Here is an 18,724-nt window from a genome sequence, read left to right on the forward strand (position 1 = left end):
TAACCACTAACTCTGCTGCTGTGAGGGATGGATAACCGCTAACTCTGCTGCTGTGAGGGATGGATAACCACTAACTCTGCTGCTGTGAGGGATCGATAACCACTAACTCTGCTGCTGTGAGGGATGGATAACCGCTAACTCTGCTGCTGTGAGGGATCGATAACCACTAACTCTGCTGCTGTGAGGGATGGATAACCGCTAACTCTGCTGCTGTGAGGGATGGATAACCGCTAACTCTGCTGCTGTGAGGGATGGATAACTGCTAACTCTGCTGCTGTGAGGGATGGATAACTGCTAACTCTGCTGCTGTGAGAGATGGATAACCACTAACTCTGCTGCTGTGAGGGATGGATAACCGCTAACTCTGCTGCTGTGAGGGATGGATAACCACTAACTTTGCTGCTGTGAGGGATGGATAACCACTAACTCTGCTGCTGTGAGGGATGGATAACCGCTAACTCTGCTGCTGTGAGGGATGGATAACCACTAACTTTGCTGCTGTGAGGGATGGATAACCACTAACTCTGCTGCTGTGAGGGATGGATAACCGCTAACTCTGCTGCTGTGAGGGATGGATAACCGCTAACTCTGCTGCTGTGCGGGATGGATAACCGCTAACTCTGCTGCTGTGAGGGATGGATAACCGCTAACTCTGCTGCTGTGAGGGATGGATAACCGCTAACTCTGCTGCTCTGAGGGATGGATAACCGCTAACTCTGCTGCTGTGCGGGATGGATAACCGCTAACTCTGCTGCTGTGAGGGATGGATAACCGCTAACTCTGCTGCTGTGAGGGATGGATAACCGCTAACTCTGCTGCTGTGAGGGATGGATAACCGCTAACTCTGCTGCTGTGAGGGATGGATAACCGCTAACTCTGCTGCTGTGAGGGATGGATAACCGCTAACTCTGCTGCTGATACTGCTTCCACCTCACCCTGTGCCTATGGAACCATTGGGTTGCTATCGCCAGCCGTTCCTGTGCCCTTGTCCCTGGGATTCACAGATCTGCTAAGAGTTCATTGTTCTCGTCCTTCATAATATGATAAGAAAGAATGGAGACCGTGTTAATAAAGAAGAATGTGTATTACATCATAAGTGAGGCCGAGTCCCTGCGACCTAATGGACGTTCTTCTTCCCCCCTTCCTCTTTACCATCAGCTCACATCAGAACACAGGAGGATTTCTTCTTTGTTTCCATGGAGTAGCGGATGAGCCCCAGGCAGCTGTCTTTGTACGGTGGGTATCGGAGCTCGTTTAGTTTTTCAAACCCATCACTGCGCAGAAGACAGGCCCGACTATGAGAGAAGGTGTCAAAGCTGAACTTGCCATGATACATACCCATACCACTGTGTCCTGAAAGATAAAGCAAGCAGAGGTATTACCCTTGACTGTCATGTTAGTGTACTAACACTGTCAAACCAAAGTACTAACGGGGGCAGCCGGCTGTCCCTCTCTTTCTGTGATGGATCGATTGGTCGGTTAGGGTGAATTTATTTTGGTTGCTGTTACATGTAATGACCTGGGTATGGCATTGGCTGATGATGTGTAGTGCCTTGGTGCGGGGGTACTTTGACATCTGGGCATTTGTTCCCGTTTCCCCCGTTCAAGGTTATAAACTTCTTATTTTATACTGTGTTACTGTATTTTATATGGTGTATTTACATGGCTCTGTGGAAAGGGTTAATGAATACTGAGAGACTGTAAGGACTTTGATTGAGAAGCTGGTAATTTTCCACAGCTGCTATAAGGTTTAAAGAAGACCATGTTTTGGAGGGAAAAAGCCAGACACTGTTTACCACCAGAAAGCAGACAGCCTGACCTTTTAAATGTCTGGTGTTAGCCAGAGCTGTGGAGTCGGAGTCGAGGAGTCGGAGGCAATTTTGGCTACCTGGAGTCGGCGTCGGCAAAAATGAACCGACTCCGACTCCTATAAAAATTTTAAATTGGAATAAAAAAATGCAAGTTTAAATGTCCTAATTCACAAAAAGTTATAATTAATGACTTCTCTACTGTAAGAATAAAGGCCAATGCACGCAGTGCGTCACGTTACCGCAAAACGAACACGTTAAGTGACCGTGAAGAAGCTTCTCGTATGCTTCACTATATGGCACGCAACGCACAGCTAAGGAGCGGCAATACTTTCCATTGTGTTGTGTCCCGCTGCCCATGGTTAGCCTCGCCTCTCACCGATAACTGATTAAGTGAATGTGTTTTCTGCAGGACTAGAGACACTGGTATCAGTGACGGGAATGGACGGTCAATAGCTCAAGAGTGAAGCCGTAAACCATCAGAAAGACTGCGGTCCTTCAGCTGAGGCGATAGAAACCTCTAGACTCAGATTGTTCGCTTAAACTTTACACATGACTTAGGGATTCTACTGGGGAATCCTGTTTTACAATAAATGCCCCGTCCTGGACCCCCCCACTGCCCGATCATCAGCAGAAGATCAGCACACAGCGGAGAAGGCAGCGGCTTCCTGGCCAGTACTTCTGTGGTAATGACATGGATGTCGCCTTTCTTTCCTTCAAGGAATGTATAAAATACAGAGGAGTCGGAGTCGGAAGTACCAAAAACGGAGGTGTCGGAGCATTTATCTACCGACTCCACAGCCCTGGGTTTAGCTCTGTTGTTATGTCTGGGAAACCTGCTGCGTCATTGGACTCATTACCGTTGAGCATCATTGAAGCTGGAATGTAGGTCTATGACTGGGCTGCCTCTTCAGGCTAATTATTTTATTACTGATATAGGGTATGTAGTTTATCACTGCCATCTAGTGGCGGAAGTGAGGGGCAGCTTTAACCAGACTCTGTAACTCATTAGGCAGGAAATGACCCTTGGTCTAGGAAGTGTCTTCAGCCATTTTAGCTATTCTCGATGGATGCAGCCTGTCTGAGACATCCTCACCTGTAAGTGCCTTTCTGTTGTATTAGCTGTGGCTAGTCATTCTATCTATACTGATATGTTGTCATCGCATTGTATTGCAGTTTCACAAAATAAAATAGAATAAAGTTGGATTCCTTTGGTAGACAACACATGCAGTGGACTTCTGTTTACTGGAGTCCCGGACAAGCGCTTAGCTGTCCGTTTAGAACCGCACATAGAGAGCAGAACAATGACAGACGGGAAGTGTAACATTGTATCTGTTTGTGCTGAGCTTCTCCACCCTCCCACTAGAAGGTTCCAGTCTAGCTAAGGCCTCTTTCACACTTGCGTTGTCCGGATCCGGCGTGTACTCCACTTGCCGGAATTACACGCCGGATCCGGAAAAACGCAAGTGAACTGAAAGCATTTGAAGACGGATCCGTCTTCAAAATGCGTTCAGTGTTACTATGGCTGCCGGGACGCTATTAAAGTCCTGGTTGCCATAGTAGTAGCGGGGGAGCGGTATACTTACAGTCCGTGCGGCTCCCGGGGCGCTCCAGAATGACGTCAGAGCGTCCCATGCGCATGGATGACGTGCCATGCGATCACGTCATCCATGCGCCTGGGTCGCCCTGACGTCACTCTGGAGCGCCCCGGGAGCCGCACAGACGGTAAGTATGCCGCTCCCCCGCTCCCCACTACACTTTACCATGGCTGCCAGGACTTTAGCGTCCCGGCATCCATGGTAAGCATTGAGAAAAAGCTAAACGTCGGATCCGGCAATGCGCCGAAACGACGTTTAGCTTAAGGCCGGATCAATGCCTTTCAATGGGCATTAATTCCGGATCCGGCCTTGCGGCAAGTCTTCAGGATTTTTGGCCAGAGCAAAAAGCGCAGCATGCTGCGGTATTTTCTCCGGCCAAAAAACATTCCGGTCCTGAACTGAAGACGTCCTGATGCATCCTGAACGGATTTCTCTCCATTCAGAATGCATTAGGATAAAACTGATCAGGATTCTTCCGGCATAGAGCCCCGACGACGGAACTCTATGCCGGAAGACAAGAACGCAAGTGTGAAAGAGCCCTAAGACTGTGTATAAGGAGAGCAGTCAGAGCCCCTAGTGTGCTGCAGGTAGGGACCAGTGCTGGAGGGGAGACTCTGCCAGCCCAAACAGATGCAGATGCATGATGGTTGTACGCTGCAATGGCATCCAGTGATCGTTCTACCAACTGGGGTCTGTGTGATGTGAATGGACTGCTTTACAGAGGAGCCCTATGTTTCATGCTAGAAGGGCATGCCCAGGAGAAATCTGTGTGGTTGCATCTACGTTCTATCAGAGCAGAACCCGACACTTACCGATCCCTCCAAATGGCAGACTGGGGATGGTTGTGTGCATGATGCCATCATTAGCACAGAAGCCGCCGCTGCTCGTCCGGTCCAGGAACTGGTGAACGATCTGTTGAGGGAAATGTAGACAATCCTCAGAAGAGTCTAACGCTCTAAGAGTCTCCGCACTCTGGTCAGATGTACGCCACAGGAATCATTCTCTAATGGCCGTGACCAAATATTTGCTGTCTGCTCCTTGCAGCATCCGTATGTCCATAAACTACTCCTGACAGGTGCCCGACTTGTGACGGACCCCTGTGTCCTCACCTTGTTCAAAAACAACCACTTATAACCTGCAAAAATACCATCAAAAAGGTGACAGGAATGACTGTATAATGAACTACAGAGGAATGATCTGACTGATCTAAGTCCCGATTATAGGCAAACACAATGTAAACTAACAATGCACAGACAACTGTATCGGGCATGCAATTTGTTGATCACATTGAGTAAACATTAACAATGCTTGGAGAATTAATAACATCTACATCTCCCTTTAGGTGAAGGTGACGATTGCTAATATTTTATTGCTGCAGATTAGGTTTGCTCATTGTTGAGTGGGAATTGTGGGCCATTCCTCCCTGCAGAGGTCTTTCAGTTTCTCTCTATTTCTGGGGTGTCTTGTGTGTTCAGCCCTCTTTAAGGTGTGTCAGATTACCAATGGTGGAGGTCAGGACTGTCACTTGCCCAATCCAAAGCACTAATCTTTTCCAACCATTTTTCAGTTGATTTCTTTGTGTTTTGGGGTCATTGTCCTGTTGCATTGCTCAGCACATCTTCAGCTTGAGATCACTTTCTGTAAAATGTTATCACACACCTCAGAATCCATTGTTCCTTTCATGACCATGAGACATCCAGGCCCTGAAGTATCAAAGCAGTCCCAATCCATGCTGCACCTCTGCCATCCCCAAACCACAATGCTCCTTCCACCATGTCTAGACTATGATGCCCCCCAATCCCCAAATGATGATGCCCCTCCACAGTCCCCAAACTATGATTACCTCCCACCATTCCCAAACCACAATGCTCCTTCCACCACACCCACACTATGATGCCCCACCACCATTCCAAAACTATGATGCCCCCCCCCACACCATCCCCAAACCACAATGCTCATTCCACAATGCCCAATCTATGGTGCTTCCCACACATCCCCAAACTATGATTCCCCCCACTATCCCCAAACTATGATTACCCCCCACCATCGCCAAACCACAATGCTTATTCCACAATGCCCAATCTATGGTGCTTCCCACACATCCCCAAACTATGATTCCCACCACTATCCCCAAACTATGATTACCCCCCACCATCGCCAAACCACAATGCTCCTTCCACCATGTCCAGACTATGATGCCCCCCCACCATCCCCAAACTATGATGCCCCCCCTCCATCCCCAAACTATGATGCCCCCCACCGTCCCCAAACTATGATTACCCCCCACTGTCCCCAAACTATAATGCCCCCACCATCCCCAAACTATGATGCCCCCCACAATCCCCAAACTATGATTACCCCCCACCGTCCCCAAAGTATGATTACCCCTCACTGTCCCCAAACTATGATTACCCCCCACACCATCGCCAAACCACAATGCTTCTTCTACCATGTCCAGACTATGATGCCCCCCAATCCCCAAACTATGATGCCCCCACCATCCCCAAACTATAATTACCCCCCACCATCCCCAAACTATGATTACCCCCCCACACCATCGCCAAACCACAATGCTCCTTCCACCATGTTCAGACTATGATGCCCCCACCACCATCCCCAAACTATGATGTCCCCACACCATCCCCAAACCACAATGCTTCTTCCACCATGTCCAGACTATGATGCCCCCCAATCCCCAAACTATGATGCCCCAACCACAGTCCCCAAACTATGATTACCTCCTACCATCCCCAAACCACAATGCTCCTTCCACCATGTCCTGACTATAATGCCTCTCCACCAGCCTTAACCCATGGTGCCTCTGCCTCAGATGAGGCTTTGGTGTTTGTGGGCAGTGTTCTTTTCTCTCCTTACATAGCGTTGTGCATTTGTTCTAAAAACATTGACATTTGTCTCATCTGTACATAGATGCCTTGTTTGAACATCATCATCAATACGACCGGTCTACCGGCAGCTTCCTTCAAAGTGTCCTTCTGGACGAAGGTGCAAATACCATCTACTTCCAGCGAAATTTCCAATTGTCAGTGCCCATTTGGGAGAGAAGGGGTTTCACATGAAATCTATCCTGGTCTGCTGATCTATCTCTCTTCTGACCGCGGGAAGGTTTGGATGATGCCCCCAGATGGTGCTGCTACAAGCTCCACAATGGTTGCAACACAAGCTGACAACAGAGTTGGGCCTATGTATTCTGAAGTATAAAAATGAAGCTACAATACAACTATGCGCTCTCACGTTACAGGGGCCACTGCCAGGTAATTCCCCACTAATTATAGCATCTGGAGCTATATTGGAAAGAGCTCATTCAATATGAAAGAGCGAAAACCACAGTACTCTGAGTCAGAGTTTGACTGCTGGACACAGTAGTCATGGTAAGACTACATAGCAGCATAGAACAGGACACCGGGCTCGGCCTCTGGCCTCCTACTCCAGACCAGACATGGCTGATGACAAAGCCTAAGCCCAATACAGAATCACTGCCTAATGGAAAGCCAAAAAACGTATAAACGAATAAAAGACTGGGAACCGGTGAAGCGGTTATGATAGGCGGAGATATTACTGTGGCCTCAGATACACCCCTGGACATGTGGTCCTCTGTGTCAGACGGTTTCTGCCCACAGACAAATATTAATTAGATAACTGCCTCGATGATGCATTGATTCCGTGGATGGGCAGCACAGAGGATATTGTGGCACGTTGAAACCGAAATGATGTCAGGCTTTACTTTACATCTGAGATCAGCGTCACTCCGATTACCTTCTTGGATCTGAACATCTTTAAAGATAAAGATTGCAGGCTGGGACACGGTTGTTTTGGAAGGACATGGCCACTAAAAGTCTACTCCAGTGGGATAGCTGTCACCCGGCTGCCCTCAAAAAGGGAATGCTAAGGTCAATACTTGGTGGTAGTTGTACGTGGTAATTGTTCCAGCATACCGCATTATGCATGGGTTGATTATGGTCCGTCAGAAAATTGTAGTTTTTTAGATGGCTGAACAAGAAGTCCCATTCCTGTTGTCTTCTTCAGCCTTATCCAATTCAGCAAGTACATATACGCTTCAACTGTGGGCATTACTGCCATAAGCGTCTGACACGGGGTGTATCAGAGCCCACAGTAATATCCCTGCCCATCATTACCGCTTCACCGGGTTTCCTTTTCCAGTCTTTTATTTAATTATTTCATAAAAGTTTTATTGTTTTCCTTTTACGCGTTCCATTAGGCAGCGATGGTATATTCAGGAGGGGCCTCGATTCAGTGACTGACCCCAGATCACTCCGTCCATCAGTCTAACATGATAATTAGTCTGCCCAGACATGACCCCTGGCTGCTTCATTGTCATGTCTGACTTTCCTTTCATTGTAACCCATAATTACCCTCCGGACATGGTGCCGAGCTGGAGACTTCTACCCAAGGCCCACAGGAGACTAATCGCTTACACTGTTATTGGAGCTCGGGAATGATTCCTCTGGGATCTATTGTTCCAGGATACAGAGATCTAATAGAGGTGAGGAGCAGTCACTGGCCGGACAGTACAAGGCAGAGAAGGTCCTCACATAGTAAGAAGATTCACCTGCTGTGGTCAGGATGTGAATGGCTCCAGGACAGATCTGCACTTTGACATGATGTGACACAGCATCCCTGATTGGCTGGACAATTGTATAATTCAATATGACAAAAACTTCACATATGATGTCACTCTTTCTGATGATGTCACAGAACATGTAATAATTGATTTGGGTCTCTTACAACTTTCCAGTTATGCTGCCATATTGAGGGTCTGAGAGTCTTGTAATAGAAATGTCCACCTACTGAAGCCTTAAGAACACAACATAGGTTGGATTCACAGCCATGTTTCTGGCTCTTACAGTCCTAGAATTATTGCTTTACCAGAAAGAAAATGACTAAGATCAATGATTCTCCCATCAAAGTCTTCAGCAATTGACAAGGCTGATCTAACAAGAAGGTTCATAGACCTGCAGCACATTGAGAGCCAAGCCATCACAAGAAGAAAGGGGCCCCTCTTATAATGAGATGGCTGACCATGAAACACATTGACAAATCTCCTTGGCCAGAATGGACTTCCATCCCTAAGATGTCAACAATCTCCATACATAAAAGTCACATCCCCACATGGACTCAACAAACTGACCTGGGAGCTGGATGAGAAGATATAAGCAGACAACGGTTTCTCTCTGTCATTAATGAAGTTAATTGCCTCATCAAATCCAGAAACTGTAAAGATGGGAAGAATTGGACCAAAAATCTCTTCTTGCATCACTGGGTCTGACTCTTTCACATCAACAAGGACAGTGGGTGCTGCAAAACAGAGAAAGATGAGAGTTCACATCATGGGAAAAGACTAAAGAGATTAGAGTGATCCAAGACCGATGGTCAGTTGTGGAACAGAAGACATGTCACAAACAGCTAGTCGTGTGTCCCCTCCTAGATTCCATATATCTGACATCAGAGCCATAACTAGGTAATTGTTTACTTTGATGACCTACCCCTTTATCTACATACTGAGACACCCCCAGAACCCTGCATCCATGGCACATGCCTTTGTAGACCCCCCAGCTACGTTCCTCAGATCCATTCATTGAGCACTTTCCATACCCCCATCATGAGTGGATGATAGAACAAGGTTATTCATATTCTTACCAATATATTTTTCAGATTCATCAGTTTGTCCTCCAGCCACAATCTTCCCACACGCCAGCAGAGCAGACACCCGCTTAAAATGCCTGTCACTTATGATGCGACCAAAGTCTGGGGACAGTTTTGGGTCTTCCCCATAAAATTGGTGAATGGTGGTTTGTAGAGCACTCACTAGCTTCTCCTTGATGTTGTCAGAGCAAAGTATATAATCGGGAGCCAGACATGTCTGCCCGGTGTTAAAGAAACGTGTCCATGCAATCCGCTGCGCTGCGTTCTTGATGTCGCAGTCATCATGGACATAACAAGGGTTCTTCCCACCAAGCTCCAGGGTCACCGGTGTCAGATGTTTTGCGGCAGCTGTCATTATAATCCTCCCGACATGGGGGTTGCCTGTAGAATGACAGAAGAAATGCAGAAGTCATGTGTAAACTGCTGGCATGGAAAGCCTTAGGCATCAACGATTGTGGGGTTAGAAACGTGGAAGGAAGAATGAAGGAGACATGAATATTACATTGAGAGGAAAGAGCTGATCTCCTAATATGTTCCCAAGTTTTGAGGATTTACCTGTGAAGAAAATATAATCAAATTTGTTTTCCAGAAGACGAGTCGTTTCGTCCACCCCAGCACGGACCACCGCAAAACAGTCCTGTCATGTAAACACAGAGACACCCTAAGAAATCCCATAAATACACCACACAAGCCATGGCGTTTTGTTTTGTAATATATTAAAAATCACTACTAGAGAATAGTAAAAGTAGAGATTATTTTTTTAATTTGTTTCGGGGTTCGAAGATTCGTTTTGGGTAAAAATAAATTCAACCCAAATCGAAAGTGCCCCAATTGCCCTAAAAAGTTGTATCTGAAACTCTGGGAACTCTAGGACTGCATCCAACCTCGGGGTTTTAACTGCAGCACATTATTATGAATGTCATAGGGACCCTGACATATATGGAGCCGGTGGTAACAAACAGCCTGCCTTTTAAGGGTCCATTCAGACGTCCGTAAGTGTTTTGCGGTCCGCAAATTGCAGATCCACAGAACTCGGATACCAGCCGTGTGCATTCTACATTTTGCGGACCACACATGGCTGGACCTATGATAGAAATGCCTATTTTTGTCCATGATTGCGGGCAAGAATAGGACATGCTCTCTCTTTTTTGCGGGGCAGAACTACGGATGCGGACAGCACACACGGTGTGCTGTCCACATCTTTTGCGGCCCCATTGAAAAGAATGGGTCTGCACCCGTTTTGCAAAATTGCGGAGTGGATGCAGACACAGAACTACGGACGTGTGAATGGGCTCTTAAACAAAAAATAATAATCTTTCCATATATTGTCCCTTATTGGAGACACCTGCCAGTGTTTATACACATGTGGTAATATCGGAAAAAGCAGCGGCTTGTTCTGAATAAATGGTCCACAAATTCTCCCTTTTTTCAAGCAGCAACAGCACAGTGTGGAACCTGACAAATAAGGCAGGAGATGTGCCACTGTGTAGGTGTAGTAGTACTGGCAATAGTAGCCATGACTGCAGCAGTACGGTATGGTAAGGAACCTGACAGGCAGGAGATCTGCAGCTGTGTAGGGGTAGTAGTAGCCATGACAGCAGCAGTACGGTATGGTATGGAACCTGACAGGCAGGAGATCTGCAGCTGTGTAGGGGTAGAAGTGCCGGCAGCAGTAGCAGTATGGTATGGAACCTGACAGGCAGGAGATCTGCAGCTGTGTAGGGGTAGTAGTACTGGCAATAGTAGCCATGACTGCAGCAGTACGGTATGGTATGGAACCTGACAGGCAGGAGATCTGCAGCTGTGTAGGGGTAGTAGTGCCGGCAGCAGTAGCAGTATGGTATGGAACCTGACAGTCAGGAGATCTGCAGCTGTGTAGGGGTAGTAGTGCCGGCAGCAGCAGTACGGTATGGAACCTGACAAATAAGGCAGGAGATGCGCCATTGTGTAGGTGTAGTAGAACTGTCAATAGTAGCCATGACAGCAGCAGTATGGTATGATATGGAACCTGACAGGCAGGAGATCTGCAGCTATGTAGGGGTAGTAGTGCCGGCAGCAGTATCAGTATGGTGTGGAATCTGACAGGCAGGAGATCTGCAGCTGTGTAGGGGTAGTAGTGCCGGCAGCAGTAGCAGTATGGTATGGAACCTGACAGGCAGGAGATCTGCAGCGGTGTAGGGGTAGTAGTAGCCATGACTGCAGCAGTACGGTATGGTATGGAACCTGACAGGCAGGAGATCTGCAGCTATGTAGGGGTAGTAGTGCCGGCAGCAGTATCAGTATGGTGTGGAATCTGACAGGCAGGAGATCTGCAGCTGTGTAGGGGTAGTAGTGCCGGCAGCAGTAGCAGTATGGTGTGGAACCTGACAGTCAGGAGATCTGCAGCTGTGTAGGGGTAGTAGTGCCGGCAGCAGTAGCAGTATGGTATGGAACCTGACAGGCAGGAGATCTGCAGCTGTGTAGGGGTAGTAGTAGCCATGACAGCAGCAGTACAGTATGGAACCTGACAAATAAGGCAGGAGATGTGCCACTGTGTAGGTGTAGTAGTACTGGCAATAGTAGCCATGACTGCAGCAGTACGGTATGGAACCTGACAGGCAGGAGATCTGCAGCTGTGTAGGGGTAGTAGAAGCCATGACTGCAGCAGTACGGTATGGTGTGGAACCTGACAGGCAGGAGATCTGCAGCTGTGTAGGGGTAGTAGTAGCCATGACAGCAGCAGTACGGTATGGAACCTGACAGGCAGGAGATCTGCAGCTCTGTAGGGGTAGTAGTAGCCATGACAGTATCAGTATGGTGTGGAACCTGACAGGCAGGAGATCTGCAGCTGTGTAGGGGTAGTAGTAGCCATGACTGCAGCAGTACGGTATGGTATGGAACCTGACAGGCAGGAGATCTGCAGCTGTGTAGGGGTAGTAGTAGCCATGACAGCAGCAGTACGGTATGGAACCTGACAGGCAGGAGATCTGCAGCTCTGTAGGGGTAGTAGTAGCCATGACAGTATCAGTATGGTGTGGAACCTGACAGGCAGGAGATCTGCAGCTGTGTAGGGGTAGTAGTAGCCATGACTGCAGCAGTACGGTATGGTATGGAACCTGACAGGCAGGAGATCTGCAGCTGTGTAGGGGTAGTAGTAGCCATGACTGCAGCAGTACGGTATGGTGTGGAACCTGACAGGCAGGAGATCTGCAGCTGTGTAGGGGTAGTAGTAGCCATGACTGCAGCAGTACGGTATGGTATGGAACCTGACAGGCAGGAGATATGCTGCTGTGTAGGGGTAGTAGTAGCCATGGCAGCAGCAGTACAGTATGGAACCTGACAGTCAGGAGATCTGCAGCTGTGTAGGGGTAGTAGTTCCGGTAGCAGTAGCAGTACAGTATGGAACCTGACAGGCAGGAGATCTGCAGCTGTGTAGGGGTAGTAGTAGCCATGACAGTATCAGTATGGTGTGGAACCTGACAGGCAGGAGATCTGCAGCTGTGTAGGGGTAGTAGTAGCCATGACAGCAGCAGTATGGTATGGAACCTGACAAATAAGGCAGGAGATGTGCCACTGTGTAGGTGTAGTAGTACTGGCAATAGTGGCCATGACAGCAGCAGTACGGTATGGTGTGGAATCTGACAGGCAGGAGATCTGCAGCTGTGTAGGGGTAGTAGTAGCCATGACTGCAGCAGTACGGTATGGTGTGGAACCTGAAAGGCAGGAGATCTGCAGCTGTGTAGGGGTAATAGAAGCCATGACAGTATCAGTATGGTGTGGAACCTGACAGGCAGGAGATCTGCAGCGGTGTAGGGGTAGTAGTAGCTATGACTGCAGCAGTACGGTATGGTGTGGAACCTGACAGGCAGGAGATCTGCAGCTGTGTAGGGGTAGTAGTGCCGGCAGCAGTAGCAGTATGGTGTGGAACCTGACAGGCAGGAGATCTGCAGCTGTGTAGGGGTAGTAGTGCCGGCAGCAGTAGCAGTATGGTGTGGAACCTGACAGGCAGGAGATCTGCAGCTGTGTAGGGGTAGTAGTAGCCATGACTGCAGCAGTACGGTATGGTATGGAACCTGACAGGCAGGAGATCTGCAGCTGTGTAGGGGTAGTAGTGCCGGCAGCAGTAGCAGTATGGTGTGGAACCTGACAGGCAGGAGATCTGCAGCTGTGTAGGGGTAGTAGTAGCCATGACTGCAGCAGTACGGTATGGTATGGAACCTGACAGGCAGGAGATCTGCAGCTGTGTAGGGGTAGTAGTGCCGGCAGCAGTAGCAGTATGGTGTCGAACCTGACAGGCAGGAGATCTGCAGCTGTGTAGGGGTAGTAGTAGCCATGACTGCAGTAGTACGGTATGGTATGGAACCTGACAGGCAGGAGATCTGCAGCTGTGTAGGGGTAGTAGTGCCGGCAGCAGTAGCAGTATGGTGTGGAACCTGACAGGCAGGAGATCTGCAGCTGTGTAGGGGTAGTAGTAGCCATGACTGCAGCAGTACGGTATGGTAAGGAATCTGACAGGCATGAGATCTGCAGCTGTGTAGGGGTAGTAGTGCCGGTAGCAGTAGCAGTATGGTATGGAACCTGACAGTCAGGAGATCTGCAGCTGTGTAGGGGTAGTAGTGCCGGCAGCAGCAGTACGGTATGGAACCTGACAAATAAGGCAGGAGATGTGCCACTGTGTAGGTGTAGTAGTACTGGCAATAGTAGCCATGACAGCAGCAGTACGGTATGGTATGGAACCTGACAGGCAGGAGATCTGCAGCTGTGTAGGGGTAGTAGTAGCCATGACAGCAGCAGTATGGTATGGAACCTGACAAATAAGGCAGGAGATGTGCCACTGTGTAGGTGTAGTAGTACTGGCAATACTAGCCATGACAGCAGCAGTACGGTATGGTATGGAACTTGACAGGCAGGAGATCTGCAGCTGTGTAGGGGTAGTAGTAGCCATGACAGTAGCAGTATGGTGTGGTATGGAACCTGACAGGCAGGAGATCTGCAGCTCTGTAGGTGTAGTAGTACTGGCAATAGTAGCCATGACAGCAGCAGTACGATATGGAACCTGACAGTCAGGAGATCTGCAGCTGTGTAGGGGTAGTAGTGCCGGCAGCAGAAGTATGGTGTGGAATCTGACAGGCAGGAGATATGCTGCTGTGTAGGGGTAGTAGTAGCCATGGCAGCAGCAGTACAGTATGGAACCTGACAGGCAGGAGATCTGCAGCTGTGTAGGGGTAGTAGTTCCGGTAGCAGTAGCAGTATAGTATGGAACCTGACAGGCAGGAGATCTCCAGCTGTGTTGGGGTAGTAGTTCCGGTAGCAGTAGCAGTACAGTATGGAACCTGACAGTCAGGAGATCTGTAGCTGTGAAGGGGTAGTAGTTCCGGCAGCAGTAGCAGTACAGTATGGAACCTGACAGGCAGGAGATCTGCAGCTGTGTAGGGGTAGTAGTTCCGGTAGCAGTACAGTATGGAACCTGACAGGCAGGAAATCTGCAGCTGTGTAGGGGTAGTAGTTCCGGTAGCAGTAGCAGTATAGTATGGAACCTGACAGGCAGGAGATCTCCAGCTGTGTTGGGGTAGTAGTTCCGGTAGCAGTAGCAGTACAGTATGGAACCTGACAGTCAGGAGATCTGTAGCTGTGAAGGGGTAGTAGTTCCGGCAGCAGTAGCAGTACAGTATGGAACCTGACAGGCAGGAGATCTGCAGCTGTGTAGGGGTAGTAGTTCCAGTAGCAGTACAGTATGGAACCTGACAGGCAGGAGATCTGCAGCTGTGTAGGGGTAGTAGTTCCGGTAGCAGTACAGTATGGAACCTGACAGTCAGGAGATCTGCAGCTGTGAAGGGGTAGTAGTTCCGGTAGCAGTAGCAGTACAGTATGGAACCTGACAGTCAGGAGATCTGTAGCTGTGAAGGGTTAGTAGTTCCGGCAGCAGTAGCAGTATAGTATGGAACCTGACAGTCAGGAGATCTGTAGCTGTGAAGGGGTAGTAGTGCCGGCAGCAGTAGCAGTACAGTATGGAACCTGACAGTTAGGAGATCTGCAGCTGTGTAGGGGTAGTAGTGCCGGCAGCAGTAGCAGTACAGTATGGAACCTGACAGTCAGGAGATCTGCAGCTGTGTAGGGGTAGTAGTGCCGGCAGCAGTAGCAGTACAGTATGGAACCTGACAGTCAGGAGATCTGTAGCTGTGAAGGGGTAGTAGTGCCGGCAGCAGTAGCAGTACAGTATGGAACCTGACAGTCAGGAGATCTGCAGCTGTGAAGGGGTAGTAGTTCCGGTAGCAGTACAGTATGGAACCTGACAGTCAGGAGATCTGTAGCTGTGAAGGGGTAGTAGTTCCGGTAGCAGTACAGTATGGAACCTGACAGTCAGGACATCTGTAGCTGTGAAGGGGTAGTAGTTCCGGCAGCAGTAGCAGTACAGTATGGAACCTGACAGGCAGGAGATCTGCAGCTGTGTAGGGGTAGTAGTTCCGGTAGCAGTACAGTATGGAACCTGACAGTCAGGAGATCCGCAGCTGTGTAGGGGTAGTAGTTCCGGTAGCAGTAGCAGTACAGTATGGAACCTGACAGTCAGGAGATCTGTAGCTGTGAAGGGGTAGTAGTTCCGGTAGCAGTAGCAGTACAGTATGGAACCTGACAGTCAGGAGATCTGTAGCTGTGAAGGGGTAGTAGTTCCGGCAGCAGTAGCAGTACAGTATGGAACCTGACAGTCAGGAGATCTGCAGCTGTGTAGGGGTAGTAGTTCCGGCAGCAGTAGCAGTACAGTATGGAACCTGACAGGCAGGAGATCTGCAGCTGTGTAGGGGTAGTAGTTCCGGTAGCAGTACAGTATGGAACCTGACAGTCAGGAGATCCGCAGCTGTGAAGGGGTAGTAGTGCCGGCAGCAGTAGAAGTATGGAAAGGAGATCTGCAGCTGTGTAGGGGTAGTAGCAACAGTAGTAGTAGCAGCAGCACAGAAAATGGCAGGAGAGACGTCAGCTTTTATAACCCAGTTTGGTGTCCGTATGAATTCCTAAACATGCCTTTCAGGGTGAAGAAGGCTTCTACCACTTTTCACTGAATAATGGACCAGATGATGGACTCCAGAGATGTGGAGACTTAGCAGTCTTCTCTAAGTAGGCACAGGCTACTTTTAGTGAGACCTGGAAGGACCACCTTCATCAAGTGAAGATTGGTCTAAACCGAATCCTGGAAACTGGCATAACATTTCCATCAGATAAATGCTAAATAGGCATGGAGGAGGTGCAATATCTGAGGCATAGAGTAGGGGAGGGAAACTGCCACCTGAACCTTCTAAAATACAGGCTATTAGAGACCAGCCCATACCCCAGACCAAGAAACAAGGGATGGCTTTTTGGGCACTGTCGGTTAGTACCGAAAATGTGTTCCTCATTTCAGCTGTGGCCAAACCTCTGACAGACCTTACCAAGAAGACCATGCCCAGAATGGTGACGTGGACCCCAACCTGCAATACAGTGTTTAAAGGGAATCTGTCATCAGAGACCTCCATGTCCAGCTGTTGGCATAGTCATGCTACAGCTGGGTGAGGTAAATGAAATCCAGAAAGCTGCAATGGGTTCAGCAAAGTGGGCTGAATTTTATTTGGACTGGTGGGTAGGTTTGGTAGCGGGACCTACCAGTCCATACCCTTGCTCCAGCACGGTGTGGCTGCTGAGGCTCATTACTGGGAAATAAAAGAGACCTCAGACCGTTAGTCAGTATCAGAAAGCCTGGGAAGCTAGCTGACATGCCAACAAGTTTTTCACAATGTTTTATAAATAAAAATCTATAAAGTGTGTGGTTGATTTGTACTGCCCCCGACCCCCTGGTTAATACTGTGTAGGACCTCCTTTCCTGTTACAGCTGCAGGTCTTTTGGGGTCGGTCTCTACCAGCTTTGCACATCTGGAGGCTGACATTTCTGCCCATTCTCCTGTGCAGAAGAGCTCGCGCTTAGTCAGGTTGGAACGAGAGCATCTGAAGGCTATTATTCTCTGCCGCAGATTCTCAGTGGGATTTAGGTCTGGACGGTGACTGGGCCGTTCTAACAACTGAATATGCTTTGATGTAAACCCTTCCATTGCAGCTCTAGCTGGATGTTGAGGGTTGTCATCCTGCTAGAAGGTGAACCTCCGCCCTAGTCTAGGGGGATGTGCAGGCTTAGTTTTCCACCACACATAGCGTTTTGCATTGCTTTTTGCCACTCTTCCATAAAAGCCAGATTTATGGAGTACACGACTAACAGCTGTGAATCTCTGCAGCTCCTCCAGAGTGAGCACGGACCTCTTGGCTCGGGCTGCAGTAAACAATTATTTTAGATATCGAGTATTCTATCGATTATTTTATTTACAATTAATCGAGTAATATAATAAGAAAAAATGAATTAATAGACTGTTTTCCTTTTTAAAAACTCATCAGTCGCCAACACCCTTCATTCCCCCCTGTGCGATCAGCCCAAGTGCATCAGTTCCCCTCGGTACCACCAGCTCCACTATCCCCCAGTGCCATCAGCTCCCCAGTGCCATCAGCTTCCCAGTGCCATGAGCTTTCCCCCACCCCAGTGGCATGAGCTTTCCCCCACCCCAGTGCCATGAGCTTTCCCCCACCCCAGTGCCATGAGCTTTCCCCCACCCCAGTGCCATCAGCCCCCCAGTGCCATCAGCTCCCCAGTGCCATCAGCTTTCTCCCACCCCAGTGCCATCAGCTTTCCCTCACCCCAGTGCCATTCGCTTCCCAGTGCCATCAGCTCTCCCCCACCCCAGTGCCATGAGCTTTCCCCCACCCCAGTGCCATCAGCTCCCTAGTGCCATCAGCTTCCCAGTGCCATCAGCTTTCTCCCACCCCAGTGCCATCAGCTCCCTAGTGCCATCAGCTCCCCAGTGCCATCAGCTTTCTCCCACCCCAGTGCCATCAGCTTTCTCCCACCCCAGTGCCATCAGCTTCCCAGTGCCATCAGCTCTCCCCCACCCCAGTGCCATGAGCTTTCCCCCACCCCAGTGCCATCAGCTCCCTAGTGCCATCAGCTTCCCAGTGCCATGAGCTTTCCCCCACCCCAGTGCCATGAGCTTTCCCCCACCCCAGTGCCATCAGCTTCCCAGTGCCATCAGCTCCCCAGTGCCATCAGCTTTCCCCCACCCCAGTGCCATCATCAGCTCTCTCCCCCACCCCAGAGCCATCAGCTCCACTCCCCCAGTGCCAGCAGCTCTCCCCCCCTTGTGCCAGCAGCTCTGGGCGCCCGACCTTAGTCGCACCAACTTACCTTTCCAGCAGGGGTTCCGCCGACACTCCATCGTTCCGCCCTGCTCTGCGCCTGACGTCACACAGCGCATCAGGTCACAGCGTGCGTATGTCAGAAGGTCAGTGCAGTGCAGGACCATGGACATGCTGTGGAGTGTCCGGAGGCTCCCTGCTGGAAAGGTGAGTATTTCGAGTGCAGCAGGAGACCACGGAGTGAAGTGCTTGCTATTACTCCCGCTGCATGGTCACGTGACACAAATGAATCCTCAATGCTAAAAGTTTGCATCAAGGATTTTTTTGTGTCGAATTACTCAATTTGGTTGAGTACTCGTTTCAGCCCTACTCTTGGGCTGCTTCTCTAATTAATGCTCTCCCTGCCTGGGCTGTCAGTTTAGGTGGACGGCCATGTCTTGGTAGGTTTGCAGT

The 18,724-nt window shown here is 49.3% G+C and overlaps 2 protein-coding genes across 14 annotated transcripts in view; both read right to left on the reverse strand.

The window, feature by feature from the left end:
* Positions 1-1,065: 1,065 nt before the first annotated feature.
* The window catches only part of LOC122930767 (aldehyde dehydrogenase family 3 member B1-like), a 54,968-nt gene continuing 37,309 nt past the window's right edge, over positions 1,066-18,724 (reverse strand). Inside the window, exons 6-10 of the mRNA XM_044284350.1 lie at positions 9,644-9,725; positions 9,083-9,469; positions 8,574-8,740; positions 4,219-4,318; positions 1,066-1,353 (exon numbers count right to left, since the gene is read on the reverse strand). Of these exons, the coding sequence (XP_044140285.1) occupies positions 1,160-1,353; positions 4,219-4,318; positions 8,574-8,740; positions 9,083-9,469; positions 9,644-9,725 (930 nt within the window). The 3' untranslated portion in view covers positions 1,066-1,159. The remainder of the gene's footprint in view (positions 1,354-4,218; positions 4,319-8,573; positions 8,741-9,082; positions 9,470-9,643; positions 9,726-18,724) is intronic.
* Positions 10,222-17,528, reverse strand: LOC122930764. Of its 13 annotated transcripts, none has more exons than XM_044284342.1 (3): positions 13,805-17,528; positions 13,066-13,500; positions 10,222-12,780 (listed from the first exon to the last, which is right to left on the reverse strand). In XM_044284342.1, the coding sequence occupies exons 1-3, from the start codon at positions 14,234-14,236 to the stop codon at positions 11,365-11,367; spliced, it is 2,283 nt and encodes a 760-aa protein (XP_044140277.1). In that variant the 5' UTR covers positions 14,237-17,528; the 3' UTR covers positions 10,222-11,364. The 13 variants fall into 13 exon arrangements, with proteins under 13 accessions (XP_044140277.1, XP_044140284.1, XP_044140279.1 ...); XM_044284349.1 differs by having other exon boundaries at positions 10,222-11,591; positions 12,614-12,780; positions 13,066-17,528; XM_044284344.1 differs by having other exon boundaries at positions 10,222-10,635; positions 11,969-12,333; positions 12,996-17,528.

This window comes from Bufo gargarizans, chromosome 3, assembly GCF_014858855.1.
Source record: "Bufo gargarizans isolate SCDJY-AF-19 chromosome 3, ASM1485885v1, whole genome shotgun sequence".
NCBI classification, from domain to species: domain Eukaryota; kingdom Metazoa; phylum Chordata; class Amphibia; order Anura; family Bufonidae; genus Bufo; species Bufo gargarizans.

What these genes read in the sequence shown, in the direction of transcription:
- LOC122930764 (XM_044284337.1), bottom strand. Translation starts at nt 14,236, where the DNA reads ATGGCTACTACTACCCCTACACAGCAGCATATCTCCTGCCTGTCAGAT. An exon ending in GCAGATCTCCTGCCTGTCAG is followed by an intron (nt 12,926 to 12,995) that starts GTTCCACACCAT and finishes CCTGCCTGTCAG; the next exon opens with GTTCCACACCATACCGTACT.